Source organism: Lepisma saccharinum, chromosome 22 (genome assembly GCF_977018435.1).
Source record: "Lepisma saccharinum chromosome 22, izLepSacc3.1, whole genome shotgun sequence".
NCBI classification, from domain to species: Eukaryota; Metazoa; Arthropoda; class Insecta; order Zygentoma; family Lepismatidae; genus Lepisma; species Lepisma saccharinum.
The window spans coordinates 48961910-48974536 of NC_139250.1; the positions used below are offsets into that span (position 1 = coordinate 48961910).

At 43.4% G+C, this 12627-nt stretch overlaps 1 protein-coding gene across 1 annotated transcript in view; it reads left to right on the forward strand.

Annotated features, from left to right (window-relative positions):
- LOC146004860 (uncharacterized) overlaps positions 1–12627 on the forward strand; it is a 48284-nt gene that overhangs the window by 20650 nt on the left and 15007 nt on the right. The window contains exon 3 of the mRNA XM_083143886.1: positions 3407–3632. Within this exon, the coding sequence (XP_083000012.1) occupies positions 3407–3632 (226 nt within the window). The remainder of the gene's footprint in view (positions 1–3406; positions 3633–12627) is intronic.

Below are 12627 nucleotides of genomic sequence, written 5' to 3' on the forward strand. Positions count from 1 at the left end.
CGAGCCATACAACTCTCCATTCACTGAACGGGAGTTCGATCAGGCGCTTCGAGATTCTAAGAATACTGCTCCTGGAGTGGACAAGATCCACTATGAGATGCTCCGTCATCTGCCCATTCGAGCCAAACATTTCCTTTTGGCGGTATTCAACAGGCTTTGGTTGGAGGACTCTTTCCACACTTCCTGGAAAGAAGCTATTATTGTTCCCATCCTGAAACCAGGTAAACAACGCACCGCAGCCTCGAGTTATAGGCCTATTGCCTTAACTAGCTGTGTGTGCAAGTTGATGGAACGCATGATCAACAAGCGTCTCACCTGGTTTTTGGAGGAAAACTCATTGATAAGTAATTTTCAATGTGGTTTTCGCTCCAACCGTTCCACACTGGACCATCTGGTTCAGCTGGAAACACATATTCAGGATGCATTCCTCAACAAGGAACATTTAGTTGCAGTTTTCTTTGACCTCCAAAAGGCATATGACACAACGTGGCGCTTTGGCATCCTAAAGCAGCTCCATTCTTGGGGCGTGCGTGGCCATATGGCGTACTTTATTGACAATTTTTTATCAGATCGCTTTTTCCGCGTACGTGTTGGGAACTCCTTTTCGGATCTTCACGAATAAGAGAACGGTGTCCGCAGGGCAGCGTACTTAGTGTGACTCTGTTTGCCATAGCAGTAAACAGTGTTCTGGCAAACATTCTTTCCCCTGTACATGGCCTCCTCTATGTCGACGACCTCACGATCTTTTGTCGCTCACGGAATCTCGCGTCAGCTTCTCGTCAACTCCAACTGACGATAAACCGTTTGGTTGAGTGGTCCTCCCAAACAGGTTTCACCTTCTCATCCGAGAAATCCGTGTGTGTTCACTTTTGTCGTCAGCGTACATGTCATTTAGATCCTGACCTGAACATGGGGAAGTCTCCCCTGTGCTTCGTGAATGAGGTCCGCTTCCTGGGCCTCATTTTCGATAAGAAATTAACATGGCTACCTCACCTTCGCCAGTTAAAGTTCTCTTGTCTTCGAGTTCTCAACCTTTTACGCGTTTTATCTCATAATTCTTGGGGTGCTGATAGGACGGTATTGCTTCGCCTATACCGTGCACTCATCAGGTCGAAGATAGATTATGGATGTGTTGTGTATTCTTCTGCTCGCCCATCTAGACTTCGCATCCTAGACACTGTCCACCATGCTGGTATACGTGTGTGCACTGGTGCCTTTCGGACTAGTCCAGTCGCCAGTTTGTATGTAGAGGCATCTGAGCCGTCGCTGTCTCTGCGAAGACAGCGGCTGGTAGTTAACTACTTCCTCCATCTTCGATCGATGCCTTCACATCCTTCATTCCACACCATCTCAGACGAGGGTAGGCTGGCAAGGTATCGGCTCCACCCTAGTGTCACTAGACCATTTGGTGTTCGTGCAGACGAGATCCTGTCAGCACTTGGTGTTGACAGTGATCTTCCTGGCGTCTCTACACTCATTTCGCCTCTCCCTACCTGGGAGTTTCCTGCACCTTATATCGATTTTTCTCTGACTGCTCTTCCAAAGTCAGAGACACCCATGGTTGTATACCAGCAACGGTTTTTAGAACTTCGTGCGAAGCACCCCAATTTTAATGTGTTTTACACGGATGGGTCCAAGACATTCGAATCAGTTGGTTGCGCCTTCGTTCTAGACTCTCAAAGTTCCAGTTACTTGCTACATCCTGCCTGTTCCATCTATACGGCAGAGTTGTACGCCATTCTAAAGGCACTGGATTTTGCAGACGTCAATGGTCTGAAGAAAGTCCTTGTGTGCTGTGATTCGACCAGCGTGTTGCAGTCTCTGGATTCGCCGTATTCCCGGCATCCAGTAGCGCAACGCATATTCAGACGGCTTGTGTCCTTATCTGCCAGCACAGATGTACACTTCTGTTGGGTACCTAGCCACGTGGGCATCCAGGGAAACGAAGCAGCTGATGCTGCCGCCAAGTCTGCTGATGCAGATGGCGACGTTCTCGTCCACCTTTTGCCAGCTAGCGACCTGCAGAATGTGTTCCGTTCTCGCCTTCTTGACACTTGGCAGACCGAGTGGGATGTGGAAACGGGGAACAAGCTTCACGCTGTTAAGCCCACCATAGGTATTTGGCGTTCCTCGTGTCGTCCCTCTCGGCGAGAAGACGTTATTCTTACCCGCCTGCGTATAGGACACAGCCGTCTCACGCATGGTCACCTACTGCAAGGGCTGGACCCTCCGTTGTGTCGTACTTGTAATGTTATTTTAAGCATCTGACACATTCTCGTTGAATGTGTCGATCTTGCTTACCTCCGGCAGACTTTTAACCTTTCCGGCTGTTTGTCATCCCTCTTGGGTGATGACAGCAGTATTTTATCACCTGTTTTTAGTTTTTTTGCGAAGAGCTGGACTCTTCCACCGTCTGTAAGGAGGTTTTTAGTTTATTCTGACTTTTTAATGTGTTGTGTTTGTCTCGTGCAGGTCTTTTTACAACCTTGCACTTTTAGTTTTTCTTAAGGGGCAATCTACACCCCTTTTTAAATCTCAGTCAGAATTTTAGATAAGGGGACATTTCCCCGTATACACAGAAGGGTACGAAATGGCCTCAAGTGCCGACGCACCCATAAATTTTAACCCAATCAATCAATCAATTAACAGAATTATGCAGAACTGAGTTACGTATAACACAGTTTCAACTATACGTATACATATATTTATAATTATCAAAACCTTTGTGTAGTAACTTAATAATCCACATTCAGTATAATACAACTTTATTCACTATATGAAACTGAAAATTTATGTGCAGACATAACTATTTTTTATCGTTTTAATTTTAACGAACCACTACCGTCATACATGCAAGAACTTGTTTGTCCTCGGCAGAATAAGTTCCTAAAACACTTCTATAACACTTCTTGGATTTTACTTCTGAATTTCGAGGTAGCGGCACCACTTAACGGACACTCGTTACTTCACTATTTAAATTCAATGTACTGGTATCTACTGCATTTGCACTTCCGAAATTGAATTGATATTGCACACGCATAATCGAATTAGTCCTATCAGCCAGTTTTATAAATCGGATAGATTATTTCATGTCCAAAATGTTTCAAAGCGCCGGCCTTCGTGCGGAGTGGTTAGCACATCGCACTACGACGCCAGGGGTCCCGGGTTCGAATCCCGGCATGGACATGTATGTTTGTGAGTGTCTATTCATCAATTTAATCATGTCGTTACTCATCCCCATCTTCGAAAATTAGCCAAAAGTAGCACAAGAAGCGCATTTAAATATAGGAAATCAATCAATCAATCAATCAATGGTTTTAGTGATTCTTTAGGTAGAAATATATACGGAACTTTTCAGATGTTTGTGTTATATAATTTGATTTAGATTTAACCGTTTATTTTCCAGGTATGTCGAAAAGTATCCTGAAATGAAAAACCTGTTTCTTATTTTCAAAAGTATTGAAAATCGTAATCTAATAAAGACTGAGGAGTTCCAAGCAAAGGCAGTGAATATCATGTATCATTTGAATGAGATCTTCCTAAACATGGACGACATAGAGTTCCTCCGCAGGGAAATCAGACATTTAAGGTCGATTCACTACAATGTCCATTTGCCTGAAGACGGGTACAAGGTGAGTAGAATTGCAGGAAAAGGATGAGTAAGTTGGTGATCATAAAAACTTACGTGCACCAGCTGTTGTGGTTCGACATAAATGCTATGTTAATGCTACGTAAATGCTTCGAAAATTCATGGAGTGGATAGTACTTTACACGAAAGTATTTCATTGGACATTTCAGTTAGCTTTTGCTATTACAATGTATAATACATACAGCTGGAATGACACATCGAGTTACACAGTGCCTCCTCGATGGCGCAGTAGTAGCGTCGTTGCCTTGTAATCAAGGGGTCACAGGTTCGATACCCGGTGGAGGCACATAGTGGTTCGGATCCCACTTCAAATTGTAGGTCCAGTCCCGATTAGTCTTACTGTGCACAAAGTGGACTTAAAACACCAAATCAAAATCAAACATCGAGTTACACAATTTATGGTGAATGACCTTATATAACAGAGGCGTCTCCTGAACGCATGCAGTGCAGGCTGTGCATGCGTCAATTGTGGGGAAAAGACAGATTGCTTTGCGACGACATTAATGAGCATTTCTACATTCTAACTTCTTCACACAGGAGAAGTACCGGGTGTCCATAAAATCCCTTTACAACTTCAACAATTCACTACAAATGCAAATGATGAGATATTTGAGTGATTTTTTTATTGTACTCGTTTACTATTAAATTTTGTACTAATAGTCAATTTGTGTATTTCGGGTAACATTGTGAAGAAAGAGAGGCCCTCGAAAGAAAAATGGCTACTCCGCAAGCAAAGGCACAATGTGTGGCGTGGTTCATTGAAACAAAACTGACACTCAGACTCAGCGAAACTTCAGGACTAGGTATGGGAAACAACCATCAATTCGTGAATGGCACAGGACATTCATGGAGACGGGTACAATTTTGGATAAGGCAAGAAGTAGAAGAAAACGAGTATCAGAGGAAGGCATAGAACGTGTAAGACAAGCCTTTGTTAATTCTCCAAGGAAATCCATTCGCACTGCTGCCAGACAGTTACAGCTACCGCGATCAACAGTGCACAACGTCCTACACCACAACCTGCGATTGTATGCGTATAAAGTGAAACTGTTGCATGCTATCGAGCCCAATGATAAACCGAAAAGCAAAACATTTGCAGTAGACATGCTTCAACGAATATCGGCGGATTCAATGTTCCTCAACCGAGTGTGTTTTACTGGTGAGGCAACATTCCATGTTTCCAGTAAACTGAACAAGTACAATGCGAGAATCTAGGTCTCAGAAAACCCCCATGCGACAATGGACCTTAAACGAGACAGTAAAGGTGACTGTGTGGTGTGGACTGATGTTCAATCGAATCATTGGTCCATTTTTCTATGCGGAGCAAACAATTACTGCAAATGTTTACCTTGACCTTTTGACTGAATATGTGACACCACAACTGGCTGACCTTCAACCAACCGTCCTTTACCAACAGGATAGTGCACCACCGCATTGGGGATTAAATGTTCGTGACTTCTGGACCAAACATTTCCCGGTAGGTGGATTGGACGGGACGGCCCTATTCCCTGACCACCTCGTTCACCAGACATAACGCCCCTACATTTATTTCTATGGGGCTACGTTAAAGACACTGTGTATCGAAAAAATGTAACGAACATTACTGACCTCAAACAAAGAATCACTGATGGCATTGCCACCATTGATGAGGCTATGCTAGATCAGACATGGTGCGAAATCGATTTTAGCCTTGGCGTCCTTCGTGCAAGTAATGGTGTTCATATTGAGGTTTATTAAGTTATGAAAAAAGAACTTCAATATACACTGCTACTATGTGACAAATTTCATTTAATTATCTCTTCATATGTGTTTGGAATAAAAGTTTGAAGTTGTAAAGAGACTTTATGGACACTCTGTATTTATTTTACACGAGAGCGCTCAACTAAGCTTATATTACATTTATTTGATCTGAAGTGAAAGTAAGTAATAATTATTTTCCTACAATTGACGCATGCGTCACTTCAGATCCAAGAAATGTAATATAATCTTAGTTGAGAGCTCTCGTGTAAAATAAATACTTCTCCCATATTAAGAAATTAGAATGTAGAAATGCTCATTAATGTCGTCGCAGAGCAAGCTGTCGTACTTCCCATAATTGACGCATGCGCAGCATGCACCGCATGCGTTCAGGAGACGCCTCTGGCTAATATATTATTCCATATGTGTAGAGTAAACGTTGTAAAGTGTGTATTTAAGCAGCGCCAATATTTTATATAACACCATTTAATACGAAACGTTATTCCTCTCGTTTGATTAGTAATCGGTTTTTAAAATGTGAACTTATACTTTGTTTACACCTCACGCGGCCGCCATTACAACTGCACTCGTGACCTAGAGAATGTTTCTGATTGGTTATGCTACGACAAATGCTACGGAAATAAGACAGTTCTTATCCTTGAGAAAGTGTGGCCGTGGTGGCTCAGTCGGTAACGCGTCTGACTCCCATGCTAAAGGTCCCGGGTTCGATCCCCGGCCGGTTCAAATCCGGGAACTTTTATAACGGTGGAAGTTTCCCCGGCGCCCACACAGCGTCGAATAACATGGGTACCTGGGGGAAACCCTGGGGGGTAAAGGCGGTCAGGGGCGTGATGCTGAACACATCACCCCCACTCACGACCGGATCAAGAAAGTGTGGGGCGTTACCCTCTATACGCCTTCATGGCGTGGTGTTATGCACAGGGGAACGCTTTACTTTTTACTTACTATCCTTGAGAAAAACCATGAAAGACGCTATGGAATATAAGTGCCAGAAAATTTCTCACTTTAGACGGTAGCATAAACGTTAAGATAAATGCTAAGGGAAATGCTTTCGTCTAAAGCAGGCCTTAGCCCCGTTTTAGGGGGAAGCATTTATGTTTATGTGTTTAGCATAAATGCTTCCCAAAATCTTATAGCATTTAGCTTACAATACTTTACACGGAAGCATTTCTGTAACATTCCGGTAAACACGGATAATATTTAACATTCCGATGCCAAGCCTGCACGTTGAATAATATATACAGCACGAAAGGCATACGAGATAAGCCAGTGTCCGGTGGTGACAATTGAAGCAATTAATTACGCCTCCAAACGTGGGCTGTATACTATATAAAGTATGTTCATTTGTATCTCACACCTTTTATTAGGAAACGTTATTCCTCTTGGTTGTAATGATGCGATCATTACTGGATCCTTTTTTATGTTATAAATTGTATATGGCTATGTATTCCTGTACTTTTGGGTTCTTGGCCGTTGGGGAGCGGTAAGTTTCCAGTAACGGTTTAGGTCATTAGCGGGGCCTATAAATAGGAAGGGCAGGGGAGCAGTCGGCCTCAGATGTTTGGCGGAGTACAGCAATGTAAGAGGTATCTTTTTCTCTGAGGGGAGCGGCTGGGCGAGCTTTCTTTCCTTATTATGTGAACCGACGGCGGGGATGTTAACTTTCTTTCTTTTAATACACACACTTGCTCTTTTCACATTATTACAATAGTTTATTTCATGTGGGAAACCGGGTACACAACACACATACCTTCAGCCACCTTTTTTGGTACTGAGGGTTATATTTTTTTTTTACTCGTGGAGCCAGTGGCTACGCGAGTCTACACACTCTCTTCGGGAGGGGGCGACAGGGTACACCGGAATGTAATTTTGCGAATAACGGCCAAGAATTAACTTCTGTAAATATAATATGAATAAACCTATATATATCTAAAAGGAAATGGGCGTTAAGTTGTAATTTGAAGAGGTACGTGTCTATTGCCTAAACTAGCATCCACAGAACTTCAGGTACTGCAAGTTTTGAACCTCGGGACAAGGATTCAAAAATGTATGGTTGTGTATATTGTGTATGTTGCTGAGAATCAGCTTAAAAGCACAAAATATACCGTTACATACTGGGGGCTCAGCCGGGATATTTTTTTGTGATAAGTACTGAAGGCATTGGTTATTGTGAAGTGGAAAGAAAATAATAGAAGACAAAATGGCAATTCAAATAGACAGGGAGCTCATTAGCAAGTTGCTAGGCAATGCGAACTTGGAAGGAAGGCCTGAGGAAGATATTGTTGGGGAACTTGAGAGACTTTCTCTAAACCGTACGCAAGGAACTTCGGCAAGGACGGGCGAGGAGAAAATGAGCAAAATCTTGGAAAAAAGCAACATTAACATTCCGATCTTTAAGGGAAACGTCGGCGATTTAAGCCCACACGATTATTTGTATGAATTACGCAATTATCAGGAAATCATGGAAATTGGGGATACTTTTCTCTTAGATAGAATCTTGCCGCTTTCGCTGAAGGAAATCGCTGCAGATTGGTTCAGATTTTCGAGACCATTCGGCACTTTTAGGGAATTTGAGAAGGCGTTATTGGAAGAATTCTTTAGTGTCGATTACGACTCGGAAATAGCAAGGATCATTCAGAACAATTACCAGTCACCAGACCAGTCTCTTCTTGCATTTATTCAACACACCATGAAGCTTTTTGCAATGAGGGAGAAACGGGGGACAGAAGACGAGGTCATTCAGCACGTTTTGAAATTTTCCCATCCTAAATTCAGAACGCACCTGTACGATAGAACCTTTGCAACCTTGAAAGATCTGGAGATTCGCGCTATGGACATTCAAAAGAGATTGTATTCAGAAGCCCTGTACTATTGTCCAGAACTGAGGGACAACAGTTCGCCGCATCTGTCTGCCATGCCGACTTCAGCGAGTGGCACAAGGCAATTAGCAGCCGCGGGGACAATGAACACTTTCGGCCGCGTGGGAACAGAAGTATCAATGAGTGCCATAAATCCGGGTCTTTTCAACCGCTTGAGCCTTTCCTGGAATATTGGAACCCCGTCGAGAGCAGAAGAACCGGCGAGGAGAAGAGGGTATGATGGTCAGCAAAAGGGCGCCACCTGTGCCGTCTCTAAAGATACCGTTAGACCAGAACAGATAACTCCGGTTCTTGCACACGTAGAAGGAAAGCAAAACAGGGGGAGGAATAGGGAAATACGTAACTGCAGAAATTTCACTTCTGGCGACAAAAAACCGTTAGTCACCTGTAAGGTTCAGGGAAAGGACTTCACGCTATATTTGGATTCTGGTGCGTCTGTGAGCACCGTGTCTGTTGAGATCGCAAGAGAACTGGAAAAACAAGGAAATAAGATTAACAATAAACGTATTAATATTTCTTTGGCAGTAGGCTCTGTACAATCATGTGGGGAAATGTATCTTACTGTACATTTGAATGGGATTAAATTTAATCATAAATTCGTCGTTCTGCGGAATTGTTTCACGGGATTCATCGCAGGTCGTGGGTTCATAAGGAAGGCCGGCATATCGCTACATTTGAAGCAGGGAGGCTACAGTTTTGAGGACAGTAACGTCATTCATTTATTTTCTGCGGAGAAGAGGGAAGTGGGAAAGAGGCTTCCGTTCTCGCAGCAGGGGAGGACGTCGACTGTGGAAGCTAGAGCTGGGCTAACCGGGACGATGACTGCGACGATGGAAAGAAATGAAACTGGAGCTGAAGCAACCGCGACGATGGGAAATTGCAAACCACACCCCGAAACTGAGGACATGATTGTCCGTGTCGAATGTTCGACTGACACTGTGCAGAAATCAGTTGCAGATTTCAGCGCTTTGTGTACTGAGGAAAGTGCGAAGCAAATGAGGAAGCAACAGAGGGAAAATTTGCTTCGGAGCACAAAACTGCCCGTGGTTCGTATCTCTGGAAGTAAAGAAATGGAAGATTCTTCATTGTTTCCATTCTCTGCCACTGAGGGAAATGAAGAAAACAATTCTGAGGAGCCACGTAGGCTTCTGGACACAGCCTCCCTCATTTCTGAGCAAATGAAAGACAAGTTTCTTGCTGACGTAGCGAGGGCTACAAGGAATGAGGAGGTGGAAGGAACGAAGAAGTACAGGGAAAAGGTGAAGACCCAGGCCAAATCTTCGTACTTCGACAACGAGGGAATTCTTAGGAGAAATTTGCCTACGGAAAAGTGCAAAGAGAAGGGAAAAGGGAAAATATGGGCACCTACTTCTCTACGTTCACAAATTCTCGTGTCGTTGCATGATAATGCATTCGTTTGTCATCCTGGGAGATTAAAAACGTTAGCGAAGGTTAAGAAGGAATACACTTGGATAGGCCTAACTAAAGACGTTATCCAGTATTGTAAGTCGTGCCAGCCATGCTGCGTATTAAAAGATGACAGGAATAAGAAGCAAGATATCATGTCAAGTAAGGAGGAAACGAAATTCAGGATGGAAGACGCCAAGAAGAAAGCTTGTGATAGGAAACGCCGCAAATGCACGTCTCAGGTGGGGGATAAAGCTTGGCTTAAGGAACATCCTATCTCTGGTGAGGCCCGCAGAGTAACCAGTAAATTCTCGGGGAAGTCCTCTGGATCACACGCAATTGTGGAGCAAACTTCGGCAAATACTTTCAAAATAAAACACAGCGGGGACGGAAGAATATTGAGAGCCAACAGTGACCAGTTAAAGCCTTATTCTTCGCCACCTGACTTTGCAAGGAAAGTAGCCGAATCCAATTCAGCAAAGAGAGCGCACGTAACTTCGGCAGGAGGAGCAAGACGAAGATATATCCCGGATGCGTTACAAGCTGAGAACCATATTCTAGTCTAATTTCGAAAGGGGATTTTTTGTAAATATTGTATATAGGGATTTATCTATCTTTTCTTTATTCTATCTTTCACTTATTTTCTCTATCACTTACCTCATACAGTACTCATACAAAATTGTCATTCCGCAGTCAATTTCATCGCGAAAGTAACGCAAAGTTAGTGCGTATTCTTTGACCGTGTAATTTCGTCGAGAAGCCGCAATTCGGTGGCGTTGCCGTGAGTCGAACCAGCAGCCTTGGTGACTTGGATGGATTTCCAGGAGACTGTCTCTCATTGGTCCAGGAGTAAGTATGGAAGAGATGCTGAGTGGGTAAGAATCGACGTGTGTTAACCAGCTCCAGTGCTGAGGGAAGATCGCGGATCTCGAAGTACACTTGTGGACAAAATTAGAGTGAACATTGACTGTCAGTGTCGTGTGATCTAATGAAAGTGTGTTTGTAGTGAACAGAAACCGCGGACTAGTGCTTTGTGTATATTATTATTATCTTTCTAGGTTACAGAACTTTGATTTTTCTCTCTTCAGGAAGGGGGGACTATGTAATGATATGATCATTACTGGATCCTTTTTTATGTTATAAATTGTATATGGCTATGTATTCCTGTACTTTTGGGTTCTTGGCCGTTGGGGAGCGGTAAGTTTCCAGTAACGGTTTAGGTCATTAGCGGGGCCTATAAATAGGAAGGGCAGGGGAGCAGTCGGCCTCAGATGTTTGGCGGAGTACAGCAATGTAAGAGGTATCTTTTTCTCTGAGGGGAGCGGCTGGGCGAGCTTTCTTTCCTTATTATGTGAACCGACGGCGGGGATGTTAACTTTCTTTCTTTTAATACACACACTTGCTCTTTTCACATTATTACAATAGTTTATTTCATGTGGGAAACCGGGTACACAACACACATACCTTCAGCCACCTTTTTTGGTACTGAGGGTTATATTTTTTTTTTACTCGTGGAGCCAGTGGCTACGCGAGTCTACACACTCTCTTCGGGAGGGGGCGACAGGGTACACCGGAATGTAATTTTGCGAATAACGGCCAAGAATTAACTTCTGTAAATATAATATGAATAAACCTATATATATCTAAAAGGAAATGGGCGTTAAGTTGTAATTTGAAGAGGTACGTGTCTATTGCCTAAACTAGCATCCACAGAACTTCAGGTACTGCAAGTTTTGAACCTCGGGACAAGGATTCAAAAATGTATGGTTGTGTATATTGTGTATGTTGCTGAGAATCAGCTTAAAAGCACAAAATATACCGTTACATACTGGGGGCTCAGCCGGGATATTTTTTTGCGATAAGTACTGAAGGCATTGGTTATTGTGAAGTGGAAAGAAAATAATAGAAGACAAAATGGCAATTCAAATAGACAGGGAGCTCATTAGCAAGTTGCTAGGCAATGCGAACTTGGAAGGAAGGCCTGAGGAAGATATTGTTGGGGAACTTGAGAGAATTTCTCTAAACCGTACGCAAGGAACTTCGGCAAGGACGGGCGAGGAGAAAATGAGCAAAATCTTGGAAAAAAGCAACATTAACATTCCGATCTTTAAGGGAAACGTCGGCGATTTAAGCCCACACGATTATTTGTATGAATTACGCAATTATCAGGAAATCATGGAAATTGGGGATACTTTTCTCTTAGATAGAATCTTGCCGCTTTCGCTGAAGGAAATCGCTGCAGATTGGTTCAGATTTTCGAGACCATTCGGCACTTTTAGGGAATTTGAGAAGGCGTTCTTGGAAGAATTCTTTAGTGTCGATTACGACTCGGAAATAGCAAGGATCATTCAGAACAATTACCAGTCACCAGACCAGTCTCTTCTTGCATTTATTCAACACACCATGAAGCTTTTTGCAATGAGGGAGAAACGGGGGACAGAAGACGAGGTCATTCAGCACGTTTTGAAATTTTCCCATCCTAAATTCAGAACGCACCTGTACGATAGAACCTTTGCAACCTTGAAAGATCTGGAGATTCGCGCTATGGACATTCAAAAGAGATTGTATTCAGAAGCCCTGTACTATTGTCCAGAACTGAGGGACAACAGTTCGCCGCATCTGTCTGCCATGCCGACTTCAGCGAGTGGCACAAGGCAATTAGCAGCCGCGGGGACAATGAACACTTTCGGCCGCGTGGGAACAGAAGTATCAATGAGTGCCATAAATCCGGGTCTTTTCAACCGCTTGAGCCTTTCCTGGAATATTGGAACCCCGTCGAGAGCAGAAGAACCGGCGAGGAGAAGAGGGTATGATGGTCAGCAAAAGGGCGCCACCTGTGCCGTCTCTAAAGATACCGTTAGACCAGAACAGATAACTCCGGTTCTTGCACACGTAGAAGGAAAGCAAAACAGGGGGAGGAATAGGGAAATACGT